Below are 16,402 nucleotides of genomic sequence, written 5' to 3'. Positions count from 1 at the left end.
ACTTGGCCTCCACAGCCATTCGCAATTGGCCAATGTAAATTATGCTGTGATTAGGCCAGGTTTGAAATCGGGGGATTGCTGGGTGGTGTGGTTCGAAGGGCCCATTCTGCACTGTATCTCAATAAATAAATAGACAAAATAATTTAAAAATGAAATGAAGGCAGAAAATTCTGGAAATACTCAGCAGTTCAGGCAGCATCTGTGGAGAGGTGAACAGTTAACGTTTCATGTCTGAGATGCTTCAGTTTGTTTCTTTGTTCTGGTGGTCTGGATGGCAGTGAAGGTGGAGGGAGGGGGTGATGGGTGGATCAGAGGAGATATCTCCGACAGCGTGATTTATGGATAAGGGAATTGAGTGACATGGGGATAGGGCAGAGAATGGCTCTGAAGGTGACAACCAGCCATACTGTGGATGGATGCCGGAGCAGGCACTGAGGACTGTTTATTTTCATATGTGTTGTTTCTTTCCGCACCTTGTGGCATATCAGGTGGCAACCTTGCCCTTTCTTTAGCACTTTTGTCTGTTTTTTGCCAGGCAGAGTTGCAAGCTTGATGCTCAATGTAGTACAGATGGAGGGCGTGCAAGGAGCCAGCCGGATTTGAACCCTCGAAGTCCAGTGCGGATGCCACTACGCCACCGGCCGGCTTATTTTCATATGAGAGTGCTTGTTATCCCTGTATCATGACAATCTGTGTTCTTTCCAGTGGTTGGTTTGTATTCAGCTTAGCGTGGGGGGGCTCTGTAAGAGCATTCAGAGCAGCCGGTTTTACAGGCCCACGTTTTGTTCTTCAGTGAGGTGCGACAGTTTGAGGGTGACCGCAGAGGCACGGACAGTAGAGAGACTATCCCATGTCACCAGGGACCGGGTTCATTCCTAAACTCGGCTGCAGTCTGGATGGAGTTTGCATGTTCTCCCTGTGACTGCATGGCATTCCTCTGGGAGCTCAGCTTTCTCCCAGCACCCTGAAGACATTGGTGAGTGAATAAGTTAGCATGTGTCAGTGAGGAGCAGAATCCAGGGTGCACTTGAAGATAATGTAGGGAGAGTAAAATGGTGAAACATAGAAATCTACAGCACATTACAGGCCCTTCAGCCCACACTGTTGTGCCAACCATGTAACCTACTGTTGAAACTGCCTAGAATTTCCTTACCACATAGCCCTCTATTTTTCTAAGCTCCATGTACCTGTCTAAGAGTCTCTTAAAAAGACCCTATTGGCTATTTCTTCAGCGGTTTGATCGGGGCACGACTGCACAAGTGCGTGGACATCACCTGGTTAGGACAGCAAGAAGAGTTTAAAAGGAGACAGCTTTATAGAGAGGGTGCCGGAGGAGCGGGAAGCGGAGTAGAGGGAGACAGAGTAGGAAGGCTTTGGCTCAACAGGGCCTTGGTGATAACGGGTTGAGGCGAGGTAGGTTGCCTGTGTAGAACACAGACACGAAGTATGTGTGTGAGGCCGGTGTTCTGTGCTCGGTGTCAGATGTGGGAAGTCCTGGAGGCTCCCAGCCTTCTGGATGGCCACATCTGTGCCAGGTGCGTCAGGCTGCAGCTCCTTAGGGATCGCATTGTAGAAAAACTCCAGGGCATTCTACAAGTATGTGAAGAGCAAGGGGATAAGACGTGAGAGAATAGGACCAATCAAGTGTGACAGTGGAAAAGTGTGTATGGAACCGGAGGAGATAGCAGAGGTATTAATGAATACTTTGCTTCAGTATTCACTACAGAAAAGGATATTGGCAATTGTAGGGATGACTTACAGTGGACTGAAAAGCTTTTTGGAAAGCATCAAGTTGGATAAGTCACCGGGACCGAACGAGATGTACCCCAGGCTACTGTGGGAGGCCAGGGAGGAGATTGCTGAGACTCTGGCGATGATCTTTGCATCATCAATGGAAATGGGAGAGGTTCCAGAGGTTTGGAGGGTTGCAGATGTTGTTCCCTTATTCAAGAAAGGGAGTAGAGATAGCCCAAGAAATTATAGACCAGTCAGTCTTACTTAAGTGGTTGGTAAGTTGATGGAAAAGACTCTAAGAGGCAGGATTTATGAACATTTGGAGAGGCATAATATGATTAGGAATAGTCAGCATGGCTTTGTCCAAGGCAGGTTGTGCCTTATGAGTCTGAATGAATTTTTTGAGGATGTGACTAAACACATTGATGAAGGTAGAGCAGTAGATGTATTGTATATGGATTTCAGCAAGGCATTTGATAAGGTAACCCATGCAAGGCTTATTGAGAAAGTAAGGAGGCACGGGATCCAAAGGGACGTTATTTTGTGGATCCAGAACTGGCTTGCCCACAGAAGGCAAGGAGTGGTTGTGGACAAGTCATATTCTGCATGGAGGTCGATGACCAGTGGTGTGCCTCAGGGATCTGTTCTGGAGCCCCTACTCTTCGTGATTTTTATACATGACCTGGATGAGGAAGTGGAGGGATGGGTTAGTAAATTTGCTGATGACACAAAGGTTGGGGGTGTTGTGGATAGTGTGGCGGGCTGTCAGAGGTAACAACGGGACATTGATAGGATGCAAAACTGGGCTGAGAAGTGGCAGATGGAGTTCAACCCAGATAAGTGTGAGGTGGTTCATTTTGGTAGGTCAAATATGATGGCAGAATATAGTATTAATGGTAAGACTCTTGGCAGTGTGGAGGATCAGAAGGATCTTGGGGTCTGGGTCCATAGGGCATTCAAAGCTGCTGCACAGGTTGACTCTGTGGTTAAGAAGGCATACCGTGCATTGGCCTTCATCAACAGTGGGATTGAGTTTAAGAGCCGAGAGGTATTGTTGCAGCTATATAGGACCCTGGTCAGAACCCACTTGGAGTACTGTGCTCAGTTCTGGTTGCCTCACTACAGGAAGGACATGGAAACCACAGAAAGGGTGCAGAGGAGATTTACAAGGATGTTGCCTGGATTGGGGAGCATGTCTTATGAGAACAGGTTGAGTGAACTCGGCCTTTTCTCCTTGGAGCGACGGAGGATGAGACATGACCTGATTTACGTGTATAGGATGATGAGAGGCTTTCTATGTTTCTATGTATCTGCCTCGACCACATTGGCTGGCAGAGCATTCCACACACTCACCAATCTCTGTGTGAGTAACTTACCCCTGACGTCTCCCTTGTACCTGCTTCCAAGCACCTTAAAACTATGCCCCGTTGTGTTAGCCATTTCAGCCCTGGGAAAAAGCCTTTGGCTATCCACCTGAAGGGCCGAAGGGCCTGTTTCTGCACTGTATCTCTGTATAACTGCCCATGATCTCAGTGACTTGGAGACACAAGTAATGGCAGCTTCTGGAATGAGGATCAACAAACAATGTTCCCTATAAATTTTTTTGCTGCTGTGCGGACCAACCACTCCTTTGAGCAGGAAATGTTTATGTGGCCTGAAAATGGCACGGCAATTTATAATAACATTTTTTTTTTAATTCCAGCCGCACGGCAACAAAGGCTCTTCAGTCACTGCGCAACCGCACACCAGCGCAGCTTAGAAGGAACAGTGCCAGCAGACAAACTCGTAGAGGAACTCAGCAGCTCGAGCAGCATCTGTGGGAGGGGAGAGGAACTAACGATGTTTCAGGTCGAAAACCTTACATCAGGACTCAGATTAACTGTTTCTCCTGATGAAGGGTTTTGACCCCAAATGTCGACAATTCTTTAACCTCCCCGCAGATGTTGCTTGACCCACTAAGTTCCTGCAGTGGATTGTTTATTGAAATCAGTGCCTTGTTAATCCATTAGAGGGCAGTATGGAGTCAGCCTCCCTTGAGGGGTTTGAGGCCACACTTAACTAGATTGGATAGGCTTCATTCTTCAAAGGAACGCATACCAAAATCTGAGGGGATGGGTACGTTGCAAAGACATAAAGCTGTTATAAATTACAAAATAAATAAATAGTCTGAAAGAAACAGAGTAACACACACAAAATGCTGGAGGAACTTAGCAGATCAGGCAGCATCTATGGAAAAGAGTAAAGAGTTGACGCTTTGGGTTGAGACCCTCCATCCGTCCTGACTCTATGTTTATTTGGGATTTCCTGCATCTGTGGAATCCCTTGTGTTTAAAAGAAAAGAGTGGCAAGGTAGTGTTCATGGGATCAGAATCAGGTTTAATATCATTGGCAAATGTTGTTAAGCAGCAGCACTACAATGCAATACATTATAATAAAAACTGAATTACAGTAAGAAATATATACACATAAAGTTAAATAAGTAAGAAAAAAATAAAGTAGTGAGGTAGTGTTCATGGGTTTCATGTCCATTCAGTAATCAGATGGCAGAGGCGAAGAAGCTGTTCCTGAATTGTTGAGTGTGTGCCTTCGGTTTTCTGTACCTCCCCTCTGACACTAGCAATAAGAAGAGGGCACATGCCGGATTGTGAGGGTCCTTAATGATGTATGCCTTTTTAAGGGTAAAGTGGAGAAAGTGAACCGGAGAGGGTGGTTACCTTGGAAAATGCATGGTTCCCTTTGGTAACAGATTGTAAGCTGACTACTGTAGCAGTGTAATTACGTTACCTGTAGCGTAGATAATAGCTACAGAATACTGAAAGGCCTGGATAGAGTGGACGTGGAGAGGATGTTCCATCATTAAGATCAAGTTCAAGTTTATTGTCATCTGACTGTACAACCAAATGAAACAACATTGCTGCAGACCACAGTGCACCCACAAAACATTTATCACACGTCGCACTTAAAACAAAATAATACCGCAAATAATGTAATAAAATATAATTCAATATTTATGTAATGTGCAGTTCGCTGTCGTAGTGGTGAGAGCTCAATGGTGGCAGAGTATTCATTAGTCTCGGCCTGAAGATAGAAACCCGTCCGGCAGTCCTAGTCGTGATGGTCCTATACCTCCTTTCTGACAATAGTGACTCAAAGAGATTGTGGGATAGATGACAGGGATCCTGAACAATGCATTGTGTCCTTTGTATTCAATGCTCCCAGTAAATGTCACAGATGGCGGGGGGGGGCGGGGGGACCCTGGTGGTCCTCTCGGGATTTTACTATCCTCGGTCAGGTCTCGCGGTCTGATGCCTTGCAGCTTCTGTTCCACACAATGATGATCCAGACAGGACACTCTTCATGGTGTTCCTGTAGAAAATTGTTAGAATGGTTGGGAGGGTTGCTGATCCAAGGGCACAGCCTCAGAACAAAGGAATGCCTCGTTAGAACTAAGATGAGGAGGAATTTCTTCAGCCAGAGTGCGGCGGATGTGTAAAATTCGTTGCCAAAGATGGTTGCAGAAGTCAAGTCATTGGGTGTCTTTAAAGCAGGGATTGATAGGTGCTTGGTTGATAAAGCAGTTCTGGGTTACAGGGAGAAGGTAGGAGAATGACGTTGGAAAAAAAATCAGCTATGATTAACGGTGGAACAGACTTGATGGGCGAATAGTTTAATTCTGCTCTGAATCTTGTGGCCGTATGGGATTGATGTAAGTGGTCAGAGCAGACATAATGCTTCGAAGTACCAGTGACTCTTGTACCCATCTGTCTCACTGCAGCTGTTCACCCAGACGGGAAAGGCAGTCGGCCGTTCGTTTTCAAAATAAATGCCGGTTCATTTGCTTCCTCGGGGGGAACGATGGACTTGGCAGCGGAAACACTGGAAGACCTGAACGACTGGGTGACCAAGATCCAGGACGCGGCTCGGAATGCAGGTGCCAGGGTAGGTCGCACAGTCCGAAATGAAGCCACCTCCTCTTGAATTTCTTCTTGCCTAGGTTAGAAATTGTGATGGAAGGATTTTTTTTCATAAAATGTTCTGTTTTGTAAATAAAAACTTAGAGTTGTACAGAATTGTAACAGGCTATTTGGCCCAACTGGTCAATACTGACCAAGGTGCCACCTAAGCTCGTTCCACTTTTCCCACCTTTGGCCTGTATCCCTCTAACCCAACCTTTGTTACGCTATGGACCAATACCATTAATCAAGGAGATCATGGACCCCAGGTTGGGAACCCCTGCTCTAACTAAACCTTTCCTATCCATGTACCTATCCAAATTAAATATTGTTAGTGATTCTGCTTGGACTACTTCCTCTGGCACCCTGTTCCATATACACACAGCCCTCAGTGTGAATGACTTGTTCCTGTAGTCCTTTTTGAACCTCACCCCTTTCAGTTTTAACCTCCACTCTCTAGCCTTTGATTCACTTTCCCCTGGGGGATTAAGACTGCATGAATTCACCCCATCTCTGCCCCCTCGTGATTTTATACACCTCTAGTAAGTCATCCGTTGTCTTCCAGTCTCTTGGCGAAAGGAATTTTACGTTCACCGCTTATTGGTGGTTGCCGGCACAGTGTTGGCCGGGGCTGTGAGAAAAGTCTCACCAACGATCTAGAGTTGGAAAGTGGAGGCATTTTATTTCTCTCACTAGCAGCCTTTCTGCATGTCCGTATCTCAGTACGGATGGTAAGAAAGAAGGCTCCATGAAACTTATAATCCGACAAACTCAATTACTTGAAGCAGTTGCTGGAATCTGTCAAATTATCCCAATAATAGTTGTCATCTCTGCAACTGGGCTGAGAGACTCCTGATCTCCCAGGAAGAGGACCACAGGGGTGCTTATGATAACTACTGTAAGAATGGCAACCCAGAGATAATCATCCCTAGATCTGTTGCCTATTCAGAATGGCTGGTGTAGAAATACACCCAGTGGCCACATTGTGAGGTACCACCAGTACTGCACATTCGTGGTCTTCTACTGTCTAGCCATCTGCTTCAAGGTTTGTTAAGTTGTGTGTTCAGAGATGCTCTTCTGCACACTACTGCTGTAACACATGATCATTTGAGTTACTGTTGCCTTCCTGTCAGCTTGAACCAGTCTGGCCATTCTCCTCTGACCTCTCTCATTAACAAAGCATTTTTGCCCAGAGAATTTTTTGTTTATCACACCATTCGCTGTAGCAGGGGTTCCCAACCAATTTATGTCATGGACCAATAACATTAAGCAAGGGGTCTGTGGACTCCAGGTTGTGAACCCCAACTCTAGAGACTTGTGGGTGCAAATCCCAGGAGATCAGCAGTTTCTGAGATGCTCAAACCATCCCATATGGCACCAATGATCATGCCACAGTCAAAGTCACTTAAATCACATTTCTTCACCATTCTGAGGTTTGGTCTGAACAACAGTTGAATCTCTTGACTAGGTTAGCATGCTTTTATGCACTGAGTTGCTGCCATATCATTGGCTGAGTAGATATTTGTATTAACAAGCAGGTGTACCTAATAAAGTGGCCACTGAGTGTATTATCTGAGTTAATACAGGTGGCCCACACACTGTGCGCATCCTGCACAAACCAGATATATACTGAATGCTGAGAAACTGAGGAAAAGGCAAGAAAGGGCCCCTTCTGAATGAGGTCATGTCATGGCTATGTTCAATTACTGCGTGGGAAAATCCCATTGTAATGGTATTGATGTGGGACTTCGTCTTCCCTTAGAAAGAAGAAGGCAAGATGATGGAGCGCAGGAAGAAGATTGCACTGGAGCTTTCTGACCTGGTGGTGTACTGCAGACCTGTTCCATTTGATGAAGATAGTAAGTGATGTTGGGTGAGCCAACGGGCCTGATTGCTGTACGGCCGTGGACTGCTGCCCCCAGTTGAAGTCCTGGCATTGCACTGATACACCGTACACTGTACTCACGTTTGCTGTCCCTCTGGACCCGAACCGTTGCCATGGGAATGGGTGGCAGGTGGATGATGCCAGCAGTCTGTTCTTCCAGTTGGCATGGGCTGGAGGAAGTGGAACTCGTGCACTGTTCAAATCTAAGAAGAGATATGCTGACATTGGTGGGGGATCAAAGGAGGTTTACTAAAGTGATTGAAAGGCTCGTCACATGAGGCGCCTTTGACGGCTCTGGGTCTCTACTCACTGGTATTCAGAAGATGAGGGGTGACCTCACTGAAACCTATCAAATGTTAAAAGACCTCGATAGAGTGGATGTGGAGAGGACGTTTCCTAGGGTGGAGGAGTCTAAGACTCCTGACACAGCCTCAGAATACAGCGGCATCTTTTTAGAACGGAAATGAGGAATTTCCTTAGCCACAGAGTGCTGAATCTGTGGAATTTTGTTGCCATGGGTGGCTGTGGAGGCCAAGTCATTAGGTATATTTAAAGTAGAGGTTGATAGACTCATGATTAGTCAGGGCACGAAGGGTTACAGGGAGAAGGCAGGAGATTGGGACTGAGAGGGAAAATGAATCAACCATAATAAAATGGCGGAGCAGACTCGATGGGCCAAATTGTCTAATTCTGCTCCTGTATCTTATGATCTTAAGTTGGAATCATGGCCAGCCCTGACATTGTAGGCCAAAGGCCTGTTCCTGTACTGTACTGTACTGTGTTCTTTTGGGCCAGCAACAGAGAAATTAGTTTTATTTATAACATGTACATCAAAACATACAGTGAAATAATATGTTGTTTGCATCAAATCAAATCAGCAAGGGTGTGTGGTGGGCCATATTGTATCAAGTCAAATCAGCAAGCCGCACTTGTAGCACCAATGTAGCATGCCCACAACTCACTAACCCTAACCTTAGGTCTTTAGGATGTGGGAGAAAACCCATGCAGTCATGGGGAGAACGTACAGACTCCTCACAGACAGCACCAGGAATTGAGCCCCTATTTTATCGCTGGTGCTGTAAAGGTTTGCATTAACGGGTACACTACCATGCAGAATTGGACCATAAAATATAGGAGCAGAATTAGTCCATTTAGCCCATCATTTCATCATGGCTGATCCATTTCCCTCTCAGCCCCAATCTCCTGCCTTCTCCCCGTATCCCTTCCTACTCCAACTAATCAAGAATCTATCAGCCTCTGCCTTAAATACACCCAATGAATTGTCCTCCACAGCCACCTGTGGCAACGAATTCCACAGATTCAACATTCTGTGACTAAAGAAATTCCTCCTCATCTCCGGTCTAAAAGGACATCCATCTATTCTGAGGCTGTGTCCTCTGGTCGTAGACACTCTCTCATCATTGGAAACATTCTCTCCACAATTACTGCATTTTTCTGCATCAGTAACAATCCCCCCCCCCCTCCAAGTTTCTCCCACTTACCTACGGACTAGGGATCTGTATCAGTAACAATCCCCACCCTCCTCAGGTTCTCCCACACCTGTGGACTATGGGAAATTTATAGTGCCCAGTTAGTCCACTAGACCACACGCAGACTCCACACCGGTATTGTCCAAAGTCAGGATTGAGCCTGGGTCTCTGGAGCTGTACAGCAGTAGTTCCACTCACTGCGCCAGCGTGCCGTCAAGTCAAACAGTGCGTTGACTCATTTCCCGATCCTAACGATAGCAACTAAGGCACAGAACCATTTGACAAGTGTATTATTTTTATTCTGTGTAGGTTACTGAGAGTTACTGTAGCAACAGTCCACAGAGCCACCTTGTGGCTATCTCCTGTATCTACAGTACAGTGCAAAAGTCTTAGGCACATGTACTGTATGCCAGAGTGCATAAGGCTTTGACACAGTACTGTATTTGTCAGCATGGAGCCCAGAGCAAATTTGTAAATCTGGCAGAGCAAAGGACGTTGGGATTGGTGAGGGTGGAGCGCCTCGGGAGGTGTTTGGGACAGGTGGCAGAGAGGGAGTGCCCGGGCAGAGGGTGGCGCAGGTGCAGACACACCCAGCCCTGAGAAACCAGGCAAGGTCACCTGACCATTACAAAATGTCTCTCTGGTGCTTCCTGCTCACTCCCTTCTCTCTTCCCCTTTTCCCAACCATGATTCCCCTCTCCCTGCCCCCTTCCCACTCTTAGCCCACAGCAGAGACCCATATCAGAATCCGGTTTATCATCACTCACATATGTCATGGAATTTTTTTTTTGAGGTAGCAGTACTGTGCACATCCACCACCCTCTGTATTTAAAACCAAACCTACCTCTGACATTCCCTCTATACTTTCCTTCAATTGTCTTAAAATTATGCCCCCTTGTTTTAGCCATTTCTGCCCAGGGGAAAAGAATTGCTTGCTATCCACCCTACTTATGCCTCTTATCAGCTTATGTGTTCCTCCATCATTGACGTCAATGAGGACCTTGACACCATCATGATGGTGTCAAGATTAGTGCGTGATTTGGATTTAAGTGAGGGAGAGTTGCGCAGCGTCAGCCTCACTCTCTCTTCCCAATTCCCATCTGGATCCAGTGGCAAGACAGAGTTGAGACGGCTGGAGATGGGACTAGGTGCAGTGGATGACCAGGACGTCTTCTGTATCTAGTCCTGCTCGACACATTCCACGACGCTTGCAGAGACCGTCTTCTTGACCATTGGACCTTCCATTGGTCTCGTCGGCTCAATCTGCCGGAGTCTGTCTTCACATGCTGGGATAGACAACTCCCTGTCTCACCGAGGGTTTGAGACCCGTCGGCTACCCTCACCTGGTTTAGCCGGCTTGTTGAAGCCGTTGCCCAGGGTGTGGCTTCTGTCGCATGCAACAGCTACGGGGAGCCACAGGTGAGAGCTGAGTGCCAGGTGGGGAACAAAGGTGGACTAACTGCCTTGAAAAGGATGCGACATGTTCCCCCACCAGAGGTGCTACCCCTCCCTGACACCCCATACACCCCAAACCTTATACACCTCTATCAACTTACCATTCATCCTCCTTCGCTCCAAAAAGAGAAGCCCTGGCACGTTGAAACATTCCTTATAAAACACACTCTCTAATCCAGGCAGTATTCCTGGTAAATCTTCTCTGCACCCTCTGAAGCTAGAAGCTAGACGGTGATTGGTGAGACCAGGTGAGGGGGGGGAAGGTAAGTGGTACGGTGACGTACGAGAAGGAGCTAGGTGAAACCAGGCGAGGATAAAGGTAGGTGGGTGGGGAGGGGGGATGAAAGGGAGAAAGGGAAAGAGGAGCGGAATTTAGTCTGCAAAGACTAAGTATTTCAGGTTGTATACTGTATGCATTCTCTGATAATGAACAGAACCATTTGAACCAGAGATGCTGCCTGACCTGCTGTGCTCCTCCGGCATTTGTGTGCATTACTCTGGATTTCCAGCATCTACAGAATTCCTTGTGATTAGAATCTGTCTTCTCATGAAGGTCAGTCTGTGGATGGGAAGATATCTAAGTGCTGGGTAGTGAGTTTGTGTTCAGGAATATGAAAGCAATAGCCTTTGTGTTGCAGAGATTGGGAGTGACCGGGCCTGCTACAGGGATATGTCATCGTTTCCAGAGACCAAGGCCGAGAAGTACGTGAACAGAGCCAAAGGGAAGAAATTTCTTCAGTACAATCGCCTGCAGCTGAGTCGCATCTACCCTAAAGGGCAGCGTCTCGATTCGTCCAACTACGATCCGCTGCCCATGTGGATCTGTGGCAGTCAGCTTGTGGCATTGAACTTCCAGACTCCAGGTACTGACTGAATTCCTGCTTCTAACATCATAATACTGAGGTAGCAGGGAGAGCTGGTGGACAGGATACAGTGTTAGCTCTTAGACGGAGAGTTCCCAGAATTATATTAAGATCTAACATAAATATCTCTCAGAGTACAAGGATGTCCCTTTAGAACAGAGATGAGGAGGAATTTCTTTAACCAGAAGTTGGTGAATCTGTGGAATTCACTGCCACTGGCAGATGTGTAGGCCACGTCATTGGGTATGTTTAAAGCACGTTTTGCTAGTCGAGGTGTCAAAGGTTACAGGGACAAGGCAGGAGAATGGGGTTGAGAGGGATAATTAATCTGTCATGCTAGAATGGCGGAGCAGACTCGATGGGCTGAATGACCTAATTCTGCTCCTATGTCGTATGCTCTTATGGTAATCTAATTGTAAAATGTAGCCATGTACTCACTTTCAGCATATGACTGCAGTGCTATAGTGCCTTCCTGCTGCAAATCGAGGGGTGTGCTGTGAGTCAGGGATTACAGAGATCCTTTGGTTCCAATAACCAGTGTACATACATACGTACAAAAACACGCACACGCACACACACACTCACACCATTCACACACACTCACTCACACACAGACACACCATTCACATGCATATTTCCTCTCACTCAGTCTTTCTTATTCTCTGATTTCTAGTCACTCATTCACCCACTCTCTTTCGACCCAAAATTAACTCACTCACTCATGCTCTTCCTGTCTCCCTCCCACACTTAATGACTCAAACTCTCATTCTGTCTCACTTTCAAACTCAATCTCCCTGTTGTATGTTTACACCTCGTCTGTATCTCCACTTAGTCTCTCTACTCCTCTCTCCCCCTCTCCCTCTCCCTAAGACTGACTCAGTCACATTCTCCAATCTCCCTCCCACACTGCACTCTCACTCTTCGCCCTCTCCTTCCCTCTCAACCAGCCCTGCAACTCAATATAATTACAGCTGATCTGAGGCTGGCCTCACCTGTGATCGATGTGGCATGGTAGTGGCATGGGTAGCATAACACTTTGCAGCAAATGGAAGATTGGGGTTCTATTATCTAAATTAATTACAAATATAAAACACAAAATAATTGATTGCATAAGTATTCACCCCCCCCCTTTAATGTGACACACCAGATCATCAATGGTGCAGCCAATTGTTTTCAGAAGTCACATAACTAGTTAAATGGAGATTTTTTTTGGAGTTTGTTTGTGCAATCAAGATGTTTCAATTGATTGCAGTAAAAATACACCTGCATATGGAGAGGCCAACTGCTGGTGAGTCAGTAACCTGGCAAAAACTGCACCATGAAGACAAGAGAACTTTCCAAGCAATTCCTCAAAAATTTCATTGAAAAGCACAAGTCAGGCGATGGTTACAAGACAATTTCCAAATCACTGAATAGCCCTTGGAGTACAGTTAAGTCAATCATGAAGAAATGGAAAGAATATGGTACAGCTGTAAATCTGACTAAAGCAGACTATCACCAAAAGCTAAGTGATTGTGCAAGAACGGGACTAGTGAGGGAGGCCACCAAGAGACCTGTGACAACTCTGGAGGAGTTACAAGCTTCAGTGGCTGAGATGGGAGAGACTGCACATACAACATCTGTTGCCTGGGTGTTCCACCAGTCACAGCTTTATGGGAGAGTGGCAAAGAGAAAGTCAGTCTTGAAAAAAACTCACATGAAATCTTGGCTAGAGTTTCCAGAAATCATGTGGGAGACTCTGAGGTTAGCTATAAGAAGGTTTTATGGTCTGATGAAACCAAAATTGAGTTTTTTTGGCTATCAGACTAAATGCTGTGTTTGGCAGCAGGCCCTGGAAGGCTTGTGAAGGTAGAGGGTAAAATGAATGCAGCAAAATACAGGGAAATCCTGATACAGTCTGCAAGAGAAATGCAACTTGGGAGAAGATTGTTTTCCAGCAAGACAATAACTCCAAGCATAAAGCCAAAGCTGCACAGGAATGGCTTAAAAACAACAAAGATAATGTTCTGGAGTGGCCAGGTCAGAGTTCAGACCTCAATCCAATTGAGAATGTGTGGTTGGACTTGAAAAGGGCTGTTCACTTACAATCCCATGCAATCTGACAGAGCTTGAGCAGTTTTGTAAAAATTGCAGTGTCCAGATCTGCAAAGCTGATAGAGACTGATCCACACAGACTCAAGGCTGTAATTGCTGCCAAAGGTGCATCTACTAAATACTGACTTGAAGAAGGTGAGTAATCATACACCAATTATTTTGTGTTTTTATATTTGTAGTTAATTTGGATCACTTTGTAAAGATCTGTTTTCACTTTAACATGAAAGAGTCTTTTTCTGTTAATCAGTGTCAAAAAAGCCAAATTAAATCCATTGTGATTCAATGTTGTAAAACAGTAAAACATAAAAACTTCTAATGGGGGGTGGGGAGGAGGGGGGTGAATAGATTTTATAGACACTGTAGATAGATAGATAGCTTTATTTGTCACATGCACCTTGAAACATTTATGAAGTACATTGTTTGCATCAACAACCAACACAGTCCGAGCTTGAGGGGCAGCCCGCAAGTCTTGCGGTCTTCTGGTGCTAACGTATCGTGCCTACACTTACTATCCCCAGTCTTTGGAATGTAGGAGGAAACCAGAGCACCCAGAGGAAACCCATGTGGTCTTGCGGAGTACATACAAACTCCTTACAAACAACGGTGGGAATAGAGTCCGGATCTTCCAATCGCTGTAAAGTCTAATGCTAGCCACAACAATCGTAGGTGAGGCTAGCATCAGATCAGCTGTGATTATACTGGACTACACGGCTGGTTTGAAGGGGGGAAGTAAACAGGGGAGAGATGGGGAGGGAAGGAGAGAGGGATGGAGAGGGTGAAGAGTGAAGTGTGGGAGGGAGATCGGAGATCACTATATTTATTTTTAGATATATATTTTTCAACTGCTCTTCTGCGCCATTTCTCCATAACCCTTGGTTCCTCAATTTATCAGATACTTGGAGAGAGATGTTGGGGGCCTGAAAGACAGCATCTCTACCAATACAGTACTTCCTCAGTAGTTCATTGGAGCGTCAGGCTGTGATCTCCGGGATGGGGCTTTGCATCTACAACCTTCTAGCTCAGAGGCTTAAGTGTCAACAGGGAAGCCACGCGGAGCCCTCAGCTTTGCTACTTGGACCCAGTAAACCCTGAGAGACCACTGGCCACCTCCACTTCCGCAGTCCTGCTCTAACTTTCATTCCCTGTGTGTGCTTTCATTCCTCAGACAAACCCATGCAGATGAACCAGTCCTTGTTTGCGTTGAGCGGAAAGTGTGGGTACGTGCTGCAGCCGCCCGTTATGAGGGACGAGCAGTTTGACCCCTTTGACAAGCACTCAGTGAGATCGACAGAGTTGCTCAGCATCCAGATGCAGGTCAGTGGTGCAGTCCAAGGCAAGCTTCCTGTCCCGTTTTCCCCTGAGCGGAGTTTAAAGCCAATATTGATGGGCCGCTGATTAGTAAGGCTGTCAAAGGTTACTGTGAGAAGGCAGGAGAATGGGGTTGAGAGGGATAATATTTCAGCCAAGATGGAATGTCAGAGCAGACTCCATGGGTGTAATGACTGCTCCTATTCTGCTCCCGTGTCTTATCCAGTAGCCTCGTGCCTAGACCCTATGACTCACAATAGCAATCTGGAAACTTCTTTAACCAGAGGGTAGTGACTGCTCTGGAAGCCAAGTCATTAAGGCGGAGGTTGATCAGTTCTTGATTAGTAAGAATGTCAGAGGTTACCAGGCAAAGGTGGGAGAGGAAGTAAATCCACTGTGATCGAATGAGAGAGCCTAGTTAATGTGCCGACTGGTTTAATGTCTAATCGTCCTACAAGTAGTATCAACTTCTGATGGATTCATCAGAGTGATATTAACTTTAAAGCCATGACACCATCACAGAAGGATGTCAAGGCTTTGGAGAGGATGAAGAAGAGGTTTTCTAGATCCTGGAAAAGGCATTTAGAGAACACGTACTATGACAAGAAGTCGTTTTCTTTGGAGCAGTGGAGGCTGAGGAGAGGTCTAATGGAGGCATAGATAGAGTGGACAGATAGTGTCTTCATCCCAGGGCTGTGAGTATTCTTTAAGGCTGGGTGGTGGGGTGGAGATGCATCTCCACCAAAGGAGGTGGAAGGCGCTTCTTCCCTCCACGAGCCTGCAAGGTCACCCTGGGCCAAAGTGTAGCATCCCCTTAGCCTCCCGATCAGGGTCACGTGTAGCCATGGGAGCAGGTAGTGGTATGAACAGCTAGTGCATATCACACGTCCTGGTTATGTGACCGGTGATGCCAGGCACACAATCTCTGAGAGTATTGATCATGGCTGGGGTCACCCATCTTGTAAAGACACTACCCAGAGGATAGTAATGGCAAGCCACTTCTGTCATAAAATTCACCAAGAACAACCATGGTCAAGGTCACAATCAAGATCACCCATATAATATGACCCAGCACATAATGAACAAATGAAGACAGAGTAGGCAGACAGCATCTTCTCTCCAGGGTTAAAATGCCTAATGCTGGAGGGTATACTTTAAGGCGAGGGAGTGGGGGGTAAATTCAAAGGAGATATGAGGGGCAAGTTTTTTTTTAAACACAGGGAGTGGGGGATGCCTGGAATGCACTACCTGGGGTGGTTGTAGGGGCAGAGACATTAGGGACATTAAGAGACATTTAGATTGGCACATGAATGTGAGGAAAATGGAAGGATCTGGACGTTGTGTAGGCAGAAGGGATTAGTTTAATTTGCCATTTGATTGCTAATTTAATTGGTTCAGCACAACATTGTGGGCCAAAGGGCCTGTTCCTCTGCTGTAGTGTTCTGTGTTCTATATTGCTGTGTGTTAGTTCAGGTGAGGGAGTAAAGTGATGGTATTACACAGCAGAATGATTGACAGTCAGGAGAAAGCTTTTGTGTAGCATTTAGTGTCCAAAGAAGCTAACTTCTCTTAATGGAATTGTTTATAAGTGCCGCTCCCAGGATGTATCAAGAGCGATTT

The 16,402-nt window shown here is 46.1% G+C and overlaps 1 protein-coding gene across 2 annotated transcripts in view; it reads left to right on the top strand.

The window, feature by feature from the left end:
- Positions 1-16,402, top strand: part of plcg1 (phospholipase C, gamma 1) — a 199,421-nt gene that overhangs the window by 169,771 nt on the left and 13,248 nt on the right. For both annotated transcript variants that reach the window (XM_063041159.1, XM_063041158.1), the window contains exons 24-27: positions 5,510-5,673; positions 7,450-7,546; positions 11,156-11,380; positions 14,640-14,788. In XM_063041159.1, coding sequence (XP_062897229.1) covers positions 5,510-5,673; positions 7,450-7,546; positions 11,156-11,380; positions 14,640-14,788 — 635 coding nt within the window. The remainder of the gene's footprint in view (positions 1-5,509; positions 5,674-7,449; positions 7,547-11,155; positions 11,381-14,639; positions 14,789-16,402) is intronic.

Source organism: Mobula hypostoma, chromosome 2 (genome assembly GCF_963921235.1).
Source record: "Mobula hypostoma chromosome 2, sMobHyp1.1, whole genome shotgun sequence".
Classification (NCBI taxonomy): Eukaryota; Metazoa; Chordata; class Chondrichthyes; order Myliobatiformes; family Myliobatidae; genus Mobula; species Mobula hypostoma.
The sequence above is the reverse complement of the archived record's forward strand: the minus strand, read 5'-3'. Positions and strand labels throughout refer to the sequence as shown.